The sequence below is a fragment of the Symphalangus syndactylus genome, chromosome 12 (assembly GCF_028878055.3).
Source record: "Symphalangus syndactylus isolate Jambi chromosome 12, NHGRI_mSymSyn1-v2.1_pri, whole genome shotgun sequence".
NCBI lineage: Eukaryota > Metazoa > Chordata > Mammalia > Primates > Hylobatidae > Symphalangus > Symphalangus syndactylus.
This window is the reverse complement of record NC_072441.2, coordinates 61,339,553-61,357,015: the sequence shown is the minus strand read 5'-3', so window position 1 is coordinate 61,357,015 and position 17,463 is coordinate 61,339,553. Positions and strand designations below refer to the sequence as shown.

Below are 17,463 nucleotides of genomic sequence, written 5' to 3'. Positions count from 1 at the left end.
CACCCCCTCTCGTTCTCTCTCTCCCTCTCTCTCTCTCATTCGCTTGGCTCACTCCAGCAGCTCAATTTGGACCTCCAGTTGTAATGCTGCAGAGTCCTCTGCTCGGGGGACCTCCAGGTGGGATGGTGAGAAAACGCACACCAAGCTTCAGCTTCTCCCCACAGCTGGAGGAGCAATAGTGGGAAGCCCCATGCTGACTTCAGACCCAAGCTGAGGCCTTTGGGAAACAGATCTGAAACACTAATTCCACTGCAGCATCAAGCACTGTGCCTGCAGAAACCTTGCTTTGCTTGCTGCTGTATCTCTAGAACAATGCCAGCTCAAAGTTGGCACACACTCACTCAGTATCTGCTGAACAAATGAATTCCTATTTGGCCCAATTCTTATGCTAATTGGCCTGAACCCAGAAAGGGACAAGGAGTGATGGGTAAACCTAACAAGAATCATCTTCTTCTGTGTGATGTCGAATGTTGAATGCTGAAATTGAGTTGGATATTAGAGGGCGGAGCCATGCTGTGTGCATTCTGAGTAGCATTTCTTTATCCATGCAGGAAGCGTTTAAACTACCGAGGAGGAATAGACAAGGCACTATAAATAACTTCATAATAAATTTAAATAGTTGCTGCCAGCTGCTCTGTACTTGTCATGTAACACTGCCCTTAATGGCTGCAACACACAGCCCCCCTCATTAACCAAAAGTAGAATTGTTCGAGGCTGAGCTGAGAAGTTCTTACTTGTTCTCTGATTGCAGGTGGAGTCATCCCCAGGGATTCCGTTGGCATTCCATGCATAGGCCTTTATGGTGTAGAGAGTCCCGGCTTCTAAACTGGTGAATGTCAAGGAGGTGTTTGTAGTATTCTCTTTCCATATACTCCCCAAGCCATTGGCTCGCATAATGGACACAGAGAATCCAATTGCCATATATACAGCTTCCCACTGCACAAGAATGGAGTCTGAACTTGGAGAGCTTACTTCTAGAATTGGTGCAGCCAACACTAAAAAAATAAAAACACATGCATTTGTGTTACCAAAGTCCAATAGAGGATGATTCAAATTTAGAAGCAAGTAAACTGATATCCATAATATACAATAATTATTTGCTTTATAAGAGCATTCACAACAAAGTTTCATTAAATAATTGCTATTTAAGTGTATACTAATCATAAATGACTTGGCAGAGGAATGGGAAACAGAGAAATGCTAAATATCAGGCACTACTTTTAACTGAAGTTAGAAATTAAATAAAACATTCCTATAATCATAATATAAATCAATGGGAAAATGAGGGGTTACACTATTTTAATGTGCACATAACTTTTCAGAAATATGCCTAGGTACAACTGTATCAAATCAATTTCAGTAATGCTGATGACAAACTCCAAATGCTTTTATTTGTTTTGTTAACATATATGCCATCTGGTCAGAGTGCAGCAAAATCCCTTCTCTGTGTTCTTCATTTGGCATGTTAAAACCAGAAATCCCTATTTCAGAGATTTAAAAGCTGGGATGCTTTTAAAGATGCCCAGAAATGGGCTTTATTTTCCAAAGCAAAGCATCTGGCATTTAAATGCCACCTCCTCCACAGATAGCTGAATTCTCAGACAGCATCATTTGGTAGCTTTCACTTCTGGGCCTTGAATTGTAGGCACTCATGTGACACCAAATCACATTCTGCATTTGCAGCACCAGAATAACTGATCCAAGTCACAAGCAAACACTCAACGGAGGAAGAGCATCCATCCAGCCACCTGTCTTTGCCTGCTTTGGAGGTGATGCTTGGCTTCTCCCAGCAGCGCTGACGGATCTGATGGTGATTTCGTACAAGGTTGCAGCCTTTAGTCCTGTCACAGTGCCTGGGGAATTGGCCACCATGGTTTCAATGACTGTGTCCCCATCTTCAGCCGTGAGGAGGTAACTGGTGGCACCTGGCACTGTAGCCCATTCTACAGTGATACTGTTGCTGAGTTTTGAATATGCCTGATCAATAGTGGGTATTTCAGGAGCTGAAAGAGGTTTTAGAGTTGTACATTAGCCAAGATACCTACAAGGATGACTTCTTTCATCATTTTACCTTCAAGCTAAATCATTCTCATGCCTTCCTTCAGACATAAGTTTTGCCCTTATTATTCAGATCAAGGAAAAACAGAGAAAAAGAAAGACAAAGCTACTCTCCAGAAGAGATCCAGAAAGCTCAAACCTCTCATTCAGGGATGGGATTTCAAAGTTTTCCCCAGTTGCCTGTGGGGTAATTTGCACTTTTTGTACCTTTAAAAGAGCTAAATAAGAATGAGAAGTAATTACGGGAAAGAACTCTGGGAAGAGAGAGAGAATAATTGAGAGGCTTTCTTCCAGAGGATTCCACTCCAGTTGGGCATTCTGTGAATTTTGCAGGCTGCTTTGCCATTGATCTGCCCTCCTGGTCCCACAGCCATTCCACTGCCTCCAGCTGGACCCATCTGCATTCCTCCTGCCTCCGCCCCGTGGCTGTGGTCACTCTCTCATGCACTTTACATGTTTTCCAGGTAACATTTAATCTAATAGAGGAAGGAGGGAGGATTGAGTTCTTTGTTATAATTACTCCATAGCACTTTCTTTCATATTATCAGAGTGGAATAATTCTCAAATTCTTCCATACAAAATAAAAGTAAACTTTATTCTCCCTTTCTCTATCACAATATCTGCCTCAGCATAAGCATGAGACGGGCCAGGCTATGGTTTGCCAGGGAGATATGAATGCTTATGTCGTGGGCTTACACAAGGCATTCCTACACTCGAGAGTGTGGAGTAGGAGATATAGCATAGTAATCAGCTTGACTGCTTTACAAAATTCCATAGATGCAAAAATGTCTTGGATATAGGAGATCTAAGTGGAAGAAAAGCTGGGTTTTATTTTAAACTGGCACTTGGCCTTTCAGATTTAATGTACTCTACTTGCTGGGTAAAATCACTATATGTCAAATTCAAAACTAAAGGGAAGACAAACAAGCAGAACTATAGGGCAAAGAGGGAGAAGGAGTAAAGACAGACAGGTGATTCTCCAGTATCAGCTCCCCTTCTCCCAGAGCCAAGTCCCTATGTGCACAATACAGACAACTTTCTCTTTCTGTACCAATAGCCCAGAGAGTTAGCTTTGGCAGCATCTCAGAAATAACCATGCTGCAAAAATGAACAAAGTCTCCTCTGTGCCCTGGCCAGACATTCCTTGAACATCACCCAGGATAGTCTCTTTTGCCACTGAAAGAAAATTATGACAGTTATATATGCTGGGGGAAAGTCTCAGGCTTGCTCGTCATAGCCACTTGCCAGTGGAAGCCGATTCTGTAGGAAAGGGCTTCGCTCCCTCTCTCCCCTACAGAAGAGAAAGCCCCAGCAGGGGCTCCCTCTTCCAACACACACACACACACACACACACACCCCTCTTCTGCTCCCCCAGCTAATGATCCTGTGCTATATGCCTTCTTTCCTCTAATTTTCTGGTGTCTCTCAACTCCTTCTGTTTCCTCTGTCCCCAGAGTTAATCTTATCTCCTGTTACCAGTTCTGTTCATTGGAATGAACTAACTTCCTGGGAAAATGACAACCAAACTAGCCACAGACACAGAAGGCCGGATCATGCATTCACGGAGCGGTTTGAAAGGCATCTAAAAGGCTAGCATGACACAGACCCTCTCCCCACAGGCCTGTCACGGGGCCCGAGGGCTCCACAAAACTGGCCTCATGGAATTGATCTAGGAGAGGCACATTTGCTTGGAAGTCATAATGGAGGAAGCCAGTGTCGCAGAATGAAACTCGGGGTTGTGTGGTGGGAAAATAGCAAAGGGTTTGGATTCAGGAGCTCTGGGTTTGAGCCCTGGCCCTGCTATTTACTTTTGTGTGTGAAGGCATGCAAGTCATTGTACCTCTTCTAGACTTGTTACCTTCCTTGACAAATATGGATTATTAATAACTACATATTAGGATTTACTTTGAAATTTAAAATACCTGCATTTTAGGATTGTTGTAAAGAATAAGTGAAATAATGTATGTTAGGGCTCTTGGAAAGTGTGTGTGTGCATGTGTGTGTGTGCACGCACATTTGTGTATGAGCCAAGACAAGTAAATTTTGATGGGTTCGGAAAAGCCAGACCATATGGCGCTGTCATGGAGGGGTCCTGTGAAAGTGGGATTCTGAGGAGTCTGCGGCAAACACAGGCTGGAGAGACGGATTGTCTGTTTTACACCTGATTTTAGGGCAGGCTCTGACAAGCATCAACAATGAAAGGAGATCAACACCTATGTAGTATGTTGCCCTGTAATAGATGAGAAACTTGAGTGTAAAGTCCATAAAGTAGCAGCAGTTCCTTACTCTTTCGTACTTCTATGTTTAGCCCACTGACCGGACTGATGAAAGAGAAAACTTTATTCCCTAGATGTGCAACCAACTACTCTGATCAGTCAAAAATGAACCCTTTGATTCTCAGCAACTGTGCATTCCACCAGCTCAAAGAGATCTAAATTAGCCCACGAGGCCCCAGTGACCAGATACAGATACACAGCAATACCAGAGCCCAAAAAGAATCAAAATACACACAACCAAAATGAAACCTTCTATACAGTGTAGCTAATACACATTCCATCTATTGAAAAGCCAGGACTCAATTAGCAATTGAGTCAATTAGCAGCAGCATCAGTAGCTTAGCCCGACCTACCATTTCTCTAGAATACTGCAGATGCTATAAACACCAAAAAGGGGCCTGTTCTGAGGGCTCGGTCTGTCCTGGGTGTGCTAGGACCTTGTATGAGACGGCAGAGTTAGATTCTGCCCACCCAAAGGCCACGTATTTAAAAAGCTGGCTGGGCGCAGTGGCTCACGCTTGTAATCCCAGCACTTTGGGAGGCCGAGGCGGGCGGATCACGAGGTCAGGAGATCGAGACCACGGTGAAACCCTGTCTCTACTAAAAATATAAAGAATTAGCCGGGCGTGGTGATGGGCGCCTGTAGTCCCAGCTACTCGGAGAGGCTGAGGCAGGAGAATGGCGTGAACTCTGGAGGCGGAGCTTGCAGTGAGCCAAGATCGCGCCACCGCACTCCAGCCTGGGCGACAGAGACCCTGTCTCAAAAAAAAAAAAAACAAAAAAGCCACTTTGTATATGGCCAAGCAGTCCTTCCTATAGTTTCCTGGCTAATCCTAAAGATCTCTCAAGAATAAGACAAGTAAATAAGAATAAAGCAAGAGATGGGGTGTTGCTATGTTGTCCAGGCTGATCTTGAAATCCTGGGCTCAAGCAATCCTCCCATCTTGGCTTCCCAAAGTGCTGAGATTATAGGCGTGAGCCATAGTACCTGGCCAGGAAATAGAAATTTTTAAAAACTTACTGTATATGCATGAATTTTATGAAATTTCATGGCTCAGACATATATCTATATCAAATTTTTTAACTGTCTTAATTTCACTTCCTTTTCTATGGTCTAGACAAAATAATAAATAAAAATTTTTCTAATTTATGTCGAATCACTATGAGAATTTATCGGTGATATGGTTGATATTATGTCGTTCCTACAGGTAAGCTAAACCCTCCTAAAAATAAATGTCCATTCCAGGTACTTAGATTTCTAGCACAAATGAGCTAGGAGGGGCCGCTAGATAAATTATTTTTGCCTTCAGTTATCTAATCAAGAAAGATGGAGATCAACTATTTTTAAAGGAGGGCCCCCTTTCAGCCCTGAGTGACTATTGTCTATGTTTCAAATATGCAATATTAGAAGTACAAAGTCCTTTTTAAAGTAGGGAATATGGACAATTTAATCAAATATAACATTTCTCATTTTCCCTCTAATTCCCCAGAAGATAAACAAGAACGTTTGTATAAATTAGACTCTGTAAAATATCTTAACTAGAATGATGATCTTTGCAATATTTCACACATGGCTAACTGTAATGAGAAAATGCATGCCTACATGACTCTGTACATTATAGTCCTCAGCAAGAACACTTTATGAAGATTTGTCTTTCAAGTTCAATCTATTTATTTGTCTTACCAGTTATCATCTCCCCAGAACCCAATATAGTGCTTAGCACCCAGTGTGAGTGCTCAGAAAATATTGAATTTTTTTTCTCATATAGCGTTTATATTTCAGGGTAGCCTGTGAATTAACAATGGAAATTAAAATCAAATACGAGGAGGAAACACTTGCAGGTCAGAAAATTGTACCTGATTTTGCTGGAGCAACCTGAAAAGGAAAGTTTAGAAAATTAGAACCATACAGAAAAACACAACTTGAACAAACGTAAAACATGAATAAAAGCGGTAATAAATTAATCACAACATTTTTATACCTAATGTGAGCAGTCTTTCAATCCATACAAGTATTTCTCCACACAAATCATTTCCCAGCACCCAAATCTACCACAAAGCAACTCTAAATAGAATTTAGAGGCTGGAGGCAGATCCCATTACTATTTGATTTTTTTTCCCTTTGAATCTGCCTATTGAACTAAGTCAGTAGCTGCTGACAGATTTTTCAGAAATCTTTGTTCTTAAAATATAATGATAATCTTGTTTTCTTTCTCTAGTATATGGCATTAAATTTCAAACACGCAAACACATACAACCTGGGTACAAACCAAAAATATTCTGATTTCTATCTCCCTGTTCCCCAACTCCTCAAAAAAAAGAGAGAAAAATAATGTGTCTTTCTTTTTTCCCCTAAATAGTTGTGGGTAGTTGGAATGATGAACTCACCATTTTAAGACAGATAAGAATGAATCCAATCAAAGTCAAACATGTCTCTAGTCCACCAGCCATCCTGTTGGACATAGTACTCACATGGCACAAAACAAAGCAATCGGGGTCCTCTTTGGCTCCCAGAAGTATAACACCGTTGGTCGCTGGGATGTGGGGCTGTGATGCTGGGAAGGGACCCTAGGAAGTAGCTCCTTCCCTTCAGTGTGGAGCTGACCTGTAACCAGGGGCACTTGGAGACTGGCAGGGACAGGTATTGCAAAGACTGAAAAGAAGAAGAGAGTTGGTGAAAGCCACGGTAAGTGGGCCAAAAAGCTACTGTAACCTTGGTTTCAAAGTAACCTTCTTTTTAAAACAATTTCTGTCTAAATAAAAATTTTAGAAAGCTGCACAGAAAGTTGTTGATGTGGTAGAATAATTATTTTAAACTTGGGGATGCTGACCAGTTTTATTTTTCTTTTTCACCTTTATTTGTTGTTGTTCTTTTAGTTCAAAGTAAGTGATCGGTCCTACTGTCAGGAAGAATTTGTTGCAAAACTTCAACATGGAATATGAAAGGGCAGGAGCATGTCCCTGTACTGAAAAAGATAGTGAGAGGTCCCTGGTGAGCACATTAAATTTACCCATCCTCTATACCACCCCGCAGTTCCAGTACCTCTTTTTTTCTTCTTTTTTTTTAGAGACAGGGTCTTGCTATTTTGCCAAGCAGCCTCCAACTCCTGGGCTCAAGCAGTCCTCCCACCTCTGCCTCCTGCGTAGCTGAGACTACAGGCATGCACCACTGTGCCTGGCTAGTTCCTTTTATTTCCAGAGCTGTCTTCCTAGTTCACACTCTTAATAATAATTAGCATTTAATTTAATAATTACAGTGTATAATTTTAACAATGAACAGATACATAAATGAATAATAAACATAATTAATTGGCTTATCTGAAATCACAGAAGAATTAAATGATCGAACTGGAATTAAAACGCATCAGTCTGATTTCTACTTTCAACCAAAATAGGATTACAAAAAAGGGACAAGAACTGCATTTACCGTCCCTGACTTTAAGATTTACCATAAAGCTAAAACAAAATAGAGACCAGGTGGTATTGGCATGAAGATAGATAAATAGATCAATGGGACAGAGAGTCCAAAAATAAACCCACACATATATAGATAATTGGTTTTCAACAAAGATACAAGGCAATCCAAAGGAGAAACAATAGACTTTTCAACAGATGGTGCTGGAACAACTGGATAACCATATGCAGAAAACATAAACTTTGTTTCATACCTCACACCATATTAAAAAATGAACTCAAAATGGATCATAAATCTAAATGTAGCACCTGAAACTATAAAATGTCCAGAAAAAAAACACAAAAGAAAATCTTTGTGACGTTGGGCTAGGCAAAGATTTCTTATATACAACATTAAAAGCATAATCCATTTTTAAAATTTGATAAATTGGACTTCATTAAAATGAAGAATTTCTGCACTATTAAGGGAATGAAAAGATAAGCCACAGACTGGGGGAAAATATATATCTTATAAAGGACTTGTATTCTCAAAACCCAGTAATAGGAAAACAACTCAATATAAAATGGGCAAAAGATATGAACAAACACTTCACAAAAGAAGACATACTCATGGAAAATAAGGGCATGGAAAAAATCCTCAACATCACTAGTCATTAGCAGAATGCAAAACAGGTATTTTTTTTGGAGACAGGGTCTCATTCTGTCACCCAACCTGGAATGTAGTGGTGCAATCACAGCTCACTGCAGTCTTGACCTCCCAGACTCTAATGATCCTCCCACTTCAGCCTCCTGAGTAGCTGGGACCACAGGTGTGCACCACCACACCTGGCTAATTTTTGTATTATTTGTAGAGATGGGGTTTCACCATGTTGCCCAGGCTGGTCTCAAACTCTTGGGCTCAAGCCATCTGCCCACCTTGGCTTCCCAAAGTGCTGGGATTATAAGCATGAGCCATTGCGCTGGGCCCACAGAATGCAAATTAAAACCACAGTGAGATACCACTACATACTTATTGGATGTCTAAAATTAGAAGCTGGTCATTGTGGCTATGCCTGTAATCCCAGCACTTTGAGAGACAAAAGCAAGAGGATCACTTGAGGTCAGGTGTTTTGAGAACAGCCTAGGCAACATCGTGGGACCCTGTCTGTACAAAAAATTTTTAAAAATTAGCTGGATGTGGTGACACCCACCTGTAGTGCCAGCTACTTGGGAGGCTGAGGTGGGAGGATCACTTGAACTCAGGAGGTCAAGCCTGCAGTGAGCCGTGATCGCACCACTGCACCCCAGCCTGGCAATAGAATGAGACCCTGTCTCAAATAATAAATAAATAAATAAATAAATAAATAAATAAATAAATAAATAATAAAATTAGAAAGATTGCGTATGCTAAATGTCAGCAAGGATGTGGAACAATCAGAAATCTCATACCTGGTAAGAATGAAAAATGGTACAATCATTTTGGAAAATAATTTGGCTGTTTTTTAAAAAGTTAAACACGTACCTCACCATTTCGCTCCTAGGTATTGACTCAAAAAAAAAAATGAAAGCATATGTCCATACAAAAACATATAGGAATATTCACAGTAGCATTATATTTAATAATCCCCAAACTATAAGCAAACCAAATGTCTGGGCCGGGCGCAGTGGCTCACGCTTGTAATCCCAGCACTTTGGGAGGCCGAGGCGGGCGGATCACGAGGTCAGGAGATGGAGACCACGGTGAAACCCTGTCTCTACTAAAAACATAAAAAATTAGCCGGGCATGGTGATGGGTGCCTGTAGTCCCAGAGAGGCTGAGGCAGGAGAATGGCGTGAACCCAGGAGGCGGAGCTAGCGGTGAGCCGAGATCGCGCCACTGCACTCCAGCCTGGGTGACAGAGCGACACTCCGTCTCAAAAACAAAACAAAACAAAAAAAACCCAAATGTCTGTCAGCCAAAGTAAGTAATAAACAAATGAAATATTTCCCAGCAAAAAAGGAACACACAAAAACATGGATGAATCTCAAAAAAAGTCAGATACAAAAAAAGGATACAGATGGTTTCATCCAATCATATAAATTTCTAGAAAATGCAAACTACTCTTAAAAACAGAAAGCAAATCAGTGGCTGCCTGGGGATGGAGAATGGCAGGAAGCAGGGATTACAAAAATGCAAGAGGAAACTCTTGGGGATGAAGAACATGTTCATTATGTGAACTGTGGTGGTGACTTTATGAGTGTATACATATGTCAAAATGTATTGAGTTTATGTCTTAAATATGTGCAACTTATTACATGCTGCTTATATCTAAATAAAGGTGTTTTCAAAAATCAGTCTAACTCCAAAACCCTAAACTCCTTCCACTAAACCACTCTGCCTTATGAGCTGACGACTATGAATTTAAGGCATTTCAATTTGTGCACCCATCAAATATATGTTGACATATTGAGGACCTAATGAAGACCAGAAACTATTCAGGACATGGGAGATACAAACAAACCAGAACCCTGTCCTCTTGGAGCATGCACTCTAGCAAAGGAACGCCAAACCAAGCAGCTTAAGTAATAAAATACGTCTGGTGCTGCTAAATTTTATGAAGAAAAAGCGGAGTAATACAAGAGAATACAGCTGTTAGGGAAGACCTCTCTGGCAGCCAGATGCTTGAGCACAGGCCTAAGGGAAGTGAAGGAGCACATCCTTTGGAAACTTAGGAAAAGAACATCCAGGCAGAAGGAAGAGGAAGTGCAAAGGCCCTGAGGAGGGAGCAGCTTGGTTAGAACAGCCCGTGCACTTATGCCCCCAGCAGCAGGGAGTGTTGGTGGTTGACAGCTCCCACTCAGCCTCTCGCAGACTTGCCCTTGGCTCACGAGAGCTGCCTGGCTCAAAGTCATACCTGCTCCCTGGGCCACCTACATCCAATGATTGGTGGATAAAGGAATGTTAGTGCTCCTGGCCTGGATTCAGGACAACTCTGGAGGGAGGATCTGGATGGTACACCATGGTGTCCACCAGGGCAACGGAGGCACCTAGGGTGCAACATTTAAAGAACATCCACTCTCCAGTTCGCTGAAGCCCAGAGTTCCAGAGGTGGGCAGCACAAACCCCTCAAGTGGGTCATTGGGAGTGATGGCAAACAGGGCCAGTCATGTTCAGTCACTTGTGTGCAGGCACAGAACAGACAGAGAGTTGTATCTAACTTGGATTGGGGTATTACTGGACAAGTGTGATGGAGACCGCATCAAGGGCGTTAAGAGTGTTTTCAAGGATGTGATTTATAATATTGTACAGTGGAAACTAAGCTGGGTAAGCAAGGAACTGTGGCTTGTAATACCTCACTGCAATTGAGGCTAAAGGGGCTGCAATGGAATGAAAAGTTGGCAGGAGCAATAGAATGGAGGACCCAAGGGAGTTAAAGAATTGTTGGAGAGTATCTTAGAGAAAGTAAGCAGGAAATACAGGAGTTGGTGATTAGAGAATGGGATGCTTGAAATGGAAACTGTGGAGAAGTGCCAGTTATTGATGATGGCCAGGTCTCTGATGTAACCATGGGAACTTGCAGCTGAGGTCAGATGGAGGAAAAAAATCATTGGAGGTCACGAGGTCAAAAAATTGAGAGGTCTGAGTATTGGAAAGATTGTTCAATGGATATTGGAATCACTAAGAATTATGGCAAGAGTGGTGAAAGAGGCATTGAGCCATCTATTAAACTCTATAAGTATCAAAATATTAGGGGAGTATCTTTTGGGTATGGATGATATAGACAACTGAGGGACAGTAGATAGTGTAATCTGATGATGTCTTTTATAGGTCCTAGGAGATTCAGGAAAGAGAGAGAAACAATGGTCTGGAAGTACAATGATTTTAAAGAAATGAGTTAGGAAGGATAATTATTGTGTTAGCAACCATCTCTGGCTAATGTCAACTTCTTGGTTGTCAAAATAGGTAATGAGTGTTATCACTGAACTGTTCCATTGGGAAACAATGCAAATAAAGCGGTTGCTTTTGTAATATGAATTTACTTTAAAGCTTTGAATGACTAAATTTACCAGCTGTCTGAAATTCTCCCTTCAGGAATGAGATTCTGCAAAGCAGTGAATGCATGAATTTTGATACTGAAGGGAATGGAGCTAAGACAACCAAGAGGGGAAACAGCTACAAGAGTAAGTCTATTTAAACATTATTAGTGTATTAATAAGGTAATACCAGGAAATTTAAGATTAGTAAATAATGCAAAGGCCAGGAAAGGGACTGAAAATAAAAGATAAAGACAACAGTCTGGAATGGAAGAGGGAGAAAATGTAAGGATGTTCCACACAAGAATCATCCACTTTCCAGCCCACACATGCCTGTGTCGATGCTTCTTGACACCCAACCTCCTTCACTAAGCTCATGCCCACTATTTTAGCTTCTGTTATTTGGTGTGCAATTCCAGATATCAAAACTGTGATTAGTCAGGATTAGGTTTTGCTGAGAGTGGACAGAAAACCTATAACAGTGGCTTAACCAGAAGTTTCTTCCTGATATAAAATAGTAGAGGCAAAGCCTCCAGGAGTGGCATGGCAATTCTATTCCATGGAGTCTTGAGAGACCCAGGCACCTTTTTCCTCTTTAGTCTGCCATCCCTAGGATGAGGCCCTCCTTCTTGGTCCAAGATAAAGTTCCAGCTATCACATTAAAGTTCTAAGCAGGAGAATTCAGTGAGAGGAGATAGAAGAGACTAACGATACATTCCAGCAATTTCTATTGGGGAAACAATTGGCAGTCTACCACACAAATGAATGAATAAATAAATGTGATCTGGTGCATAGGTAGATTAGCCAAGGGCAGAATTTAAGACATGTAACAGAAAGATACAGAGAGAGGTGGCCAGGTGCGTTGGTTCACGCCCATAATCCCAACACTTTGGGAGGCCAAGGCGGGTGGATCACTTGAGCCTAGGAGTTTGAGAGCAGCCTGGGCAACATGGAGAGACCCCATCTCTACCAAAAATATAAAAAAGTATCCAGGTGTGGTGGCATGTGCCTGTAGCCCCAGCTACTTGGGAGGCTGAGGTGGGAGGAGTGCTTGAGCCCAGGGAGGTCAAGGCTGCAGTAAATATGGATATGAAATGAATATGGAGATTGAGTAGGAACTTCAGAAACTAGTAAAGATTTGAAGTGGCCATTGTAGGGGATATAAAAAAGAAATATTTAGGGATATAGAAGGAATATAGAGTAGGATTAACTCCAGGAAAACATTGGAAACTGCAAGATTTTTAGTGGCCCTAATCCATAATGTAGTCTTCCACCATGCCCTTACACCCCCCCAGTTCTGTGAAGGATGGACGATTTCCACCAAAAAAAACCAGAATTGCATAAAACTTCCTTTTTGGGCCAGGCATGGTATCTCATGTGTGTAATCCCAGCATGTTGGGAGGCCAAGGTGGTAGGGTTACTTGAGCCCAAGAGTTCCAGACCAGCCTGGGCAATGCAGTGAGACCCCATCTCTACAAAAAATTAGCCAGGCATGGTGGTGTGTGCCTATAGTCTCAGCTATTTGGGAGGCTGAGGTAGGAGGATCATTTGAGCTTGGGAGGTTGAGACTACAGTGAGCTGTGATTGCGCTGCTGTACTCCAGCTTGGGCAACAGAGCAAGATCATGTCTCAAACAAACAAACAAACCCCACTTTTCATCACAAACAAAGCGCGCTTTTTTTTCTTCTTTGCTCAAATTAAGTAGATGATATTTTCTTGCTGGTACTAACCAAGGATAAACAGATTAAAAACCCAATGTTAGGAAATATCAGGAAGACCCTTTCTGATCAGGGATTCCTTATTATTACAGTAAAAGAAACCAGAGTTAGGCTCCTGGATTCCAGGGAAGAGAAACTCAGGCCACCTTAAGGAAAACAGAGAAATCGCAAGGATATCCACTGACCAGACTGGGAAAAAACTAGAAAGCCAGCAGGAAGTGAGGCAGCTTCAGGGTTCGGTGACTCTTTTACACAGTCACTGTTGTAAGACAACTATGCATCTTGACCACTCTTCTAAGGACTGGCCAATTCTTAGTTTTCTGTCAAAATTCTGAAAGAAGCCTGTTTGATTCACTTACATAATTCTCAACAAACTTCTTGGGCTGAGCCCTTTATACTAGACTACTTCATCGGCCAGCCAAAGAAGGAAGCATCCACATGACTGGCATCATTTTAATACATTGTACCATTCAGGGTCCAGTCCAGAGACAGAAAACACACAGTAATTCCAAGAGGGAAAGTCTGATACAAAGAATTATTAACTAGTAATGGGGTTAACTACTGAAGGTAAAGAGAACTCTAAAAAAATACAGTAATAGTGGATGTAGGGAGCAGCCATTACCTCTAGTGCTGAGGCAGAGGACCCAAGAAAAGAACAAATGTGGGGGAAATGGCCGGGCACAGTAGCTCACACCTGTAATCTCAGCACTTTGGGAGGCCAAGGAGGGAGGATTGCTTGAGGCCAGGAGTTTGAGACCAGCTTGGGAAACACAGTAAGACCCAGTCCCTATGAAGAAAAATAAAAATCAGCCAGTTGTAGGGGCACCTGCCCATAATCCTTCCTAACCACTCAGGAGGCTGAGGCTGGAGGATTGCTTGAGCCCTGGTTGAGTCTGCAGTGAGCTATGATTGTGCCACTGCACTCCAGCCTGGGTGACAGAGCAAGGCTCTGTCTAAAACAACAATAACAACCAAAACAAAACAAAACAAACAAACAAACAAACAAAACAAAACAAAAAAAGAAAACATTAGGAGACGTTCCCTTGCAAGACTGAGATTCAGACCTTGTTGGTAAGGGTGCAGTTGTGGCTTCTCAGCAAATGCTGAGAAGCTGAAGGTTGGAGCTGGAGAGCAGAGGTGTCAACAAAAGTAGCTAGGAGGCCACCCACTGGGGTGCCACTGAGACTTACTGGGAAACCTGTGAGGTACTGCTGAAACTCCTGGGCAGCTGCCTGCTGGAGCACTAGCAAACTTGCTGGGAAGCTGGCAGGGGGGCTCGTGGACTTGCTGGGAACTCCCACTTCTCTCAATGAGATGGTACTGAAATTTGCTGGGGGATATATATTGCTGGGTGCTCTACATGCCACTGGCCCCTACACAATGGAGAAGCAAAAAGAAAAAAGAAAACACACCTCTCTGCTGCAGCTCCCTCCAGCATGCTCCACTGACAAGCTTAACATTATGCCAGCCGGCAATGGGAAAATGTTTACAAGGCCCAGTTCCAGAATCACGAAGCAGGGAAATAAAAGGTGGATGTGGAGCTAGAAAATGTATAGATAACTGGCACATCCACAAATCACTGGCTGTCCCTGCACAAGTTTCCGCATAACCCATGGAACACTTCATTCAGGAAATGTTCACTGAACCAGTACCTGGATTGGCTGGATGAGTGTTTCATTTAAGACTTTCCCTCTATTGGTATAGTCAAATATCCAGGACGCTGACTTCAAAATTTCTAAATAAGAGGGAAGGAGAAGACAAGAGGTCTTCCCTTGCATTTGCTCAGCAAGCGCTGCTTGTTTTCACTTAGATTATATGTTTATTTTGGATGTCAGGGGTTCACAGCTGATGGAATTTGTTGGAGGGCGGGGGCAGGGATGTGTGTGACTAATTGCACTGACTCAAGAAACAGAGAAATAATTCAGCTTCAGAATGGTCAGAACAAGAATCAGCCAAGGAAAACCAACTGAAGATTGGTGGACTTTAAGTACCTGCAGATCAGGGAAGCTTATGTGAGGATTTCTTTACAATAAGTAGTTCTTTTTCCAATCCTTGTGGCAAAACCTGAGGGCTTACATGAAATGCTGTAAGGTCAGTTCTCTGTTTATACAATAGGCTGAAAAGGCACCCCCCACCCCCTAACACACACTTCTGGATACATATCTGTGCTACACATTGTGGATCATGATTATGTAAATAGAAATGCTTTGAATATCAATACTCTGAGAAATCAAATAATGGATTTTAAGTCAGCCATGATGCTAACATTTTCCAGTTGTGACAATGGTCCCAATAAATGCCATTTCAGAGGTACTCGCAAAGTGCTTGGCCTTTATAGGATGGAATGACGAAGGCGGAATTTCAGAGTGACACTACCAACAAGCGTTTCCTGCCACATAAAGTCATCTCTACTTAGAGGTCCTACAATTTAGTCATTCAAGGCTGATTTCAGCATTTACGTAATAGAATCAAACTAGGGCCAGAATAGCATTTACGTAATAGAATCAAACTAGGGCCAGAATAGAATCAAACTAACGCCCATCAGCTGGCCAATATCACCTAAGAATTGGTCAACTAGTCAGTGTTTGAGGTTGCACGTTGGCATCAGTTGAAAGATGTATAAACTGCCAATGGTGGGACCTCATCTCCACTAACCAAAAACTTTATATTCATAAAGGACAACTTTTAGGGAAGAGAATTCAGTGAATACCATTGTCATTTTTTCTTCCTCTGCACCTTTAAGTAAAATAAAATAGATACTGCCTTTGGAACTAACTACTCTTAGGAACTTAAGTTTCTGGTTAATTCCCAAGCACTGTACATCTAAGCATAGCTTAAAAAAAATCAGTGAACAAAACCAAAGTCCTAGGGCAGTTTGTGAGTTCCTTTGAAATTACACACAAATTTTAGGGTACTTTTTATTTTTGAGACACAGTCTCCTTCTCTCGCCCAGGCTGGAGTGCAGTGGTGAGATCTCGGCTCACCGCAACTTCCGCCTCCCAGGTTCTAAGTGATTCTGCTGCCTCAGCCTCCGGAGTAGCTAGGATTACAGGCGCGCACGACCACACCTGGCGTATTTTGTATTTTGACTTTTTGAGACGGAGTCTTGCTCTGTCACCCAGGCTGGAGTGCAGTGTGGCGTGATCTCAGCTCACTGCAACCTCTGCCTCCTGGGTTCAAGGGATTCTCCTACCTCAGCTTCCCAAGTAGCTGAGACTACAGGCATACGCCACCACACCCGGCTAATTTTTGTATTTTTAGTAGAAACGGGGTTTCACTGTGTTAGCCAGGCTGGTCTCGAACTCCTGACCTTGTGATCTGCCTGCCTTGGCCTCCCGAAGTGCTGGGATTACAGGCATGAGCCACCACACCCGGCCTGTATTTTCCATTTTTTAGTAGACATGGGGTTTCAGCATGTTGGCCAGGCTGGTCTCAAACTCCTGACCTCAGGTGACCTACTGGCCTCGGACTCCCAAAGTGCTGGGATTACAGGTGTGAGCCACTGCACCTAGCGGGGTACTTTTTTTTAGACAGGATGGTACCTTTCATTAGATTACTAAAAAGTGGGCCCAGAACTCAAAAGAACCATTGCCTTAGAGGAACTGAGGAACTAAATCAGAGTAAGAGATAAAAACAGGGCAACATTAAAATGAACACTTTATATTAAGATTGATGATATACTAGCCCATGTATAGAATTGCAAATTGAACATTAAAAGCAGGCAAAAGATATTAATACATGGAAAGGTGAAATCATTTCAGTGAGTACAAAAACTGGATGGAGGATGCTAATTATATTAAGCTGTATTAAAATTTTTTTTAAATTATACTTTAAGTTCAGATATATGTGCAGAATGTGCCGGCTTGTTACCTAGATACACACGTACCTTGGTGGTGAGCTGCACCCATAAACCCGTCACCTACATTAGGTAGTTCTCCTAATATTATCCCTCCCCTAGCCCCCACTCCATGACAGGCCCCGGTGTGTGATGTTCCTCGTGTCCA

The 17,463-nt window shown here is 42.2% G+C and overlaps 1 protein-coding gene across 1 annotated transcript in view; it reads right to left on the bottom strand.

Annotated features, from left to right (window-relative positions):
- FNDC7 (fibronectin type III domain containing 7) overlaps positions 1-6,811 on the bottom strand; it is a 29,580-nt gene extending 22,769 nt beyond the window's left edge. The window contains exons 1-4 of the mRNA XM_063624412.1: positions 6,723-6,811; positions 6,192-6,210; positions 1,749-2,003; positions 735-995 (exon numbers count right to left, since the gene is read on the bottom strand). Coding sequence (XP_063480482.1) covers positions 735-995; positions 1,749-2,003; positions 6,192-6,210; positions 6,723-6,797 — 610 coding nt within the window. The 5' untranslated portion in view covers positions 6,798-6,811. The remainder of the gene's footprint in view (positions 1-734; positions 996-1,748; positions 2,004-6,191; positions 6,211-6,722) is intronic.
- Positions 6,812-17,463: the final 10,652 nt, after the last annotated feature.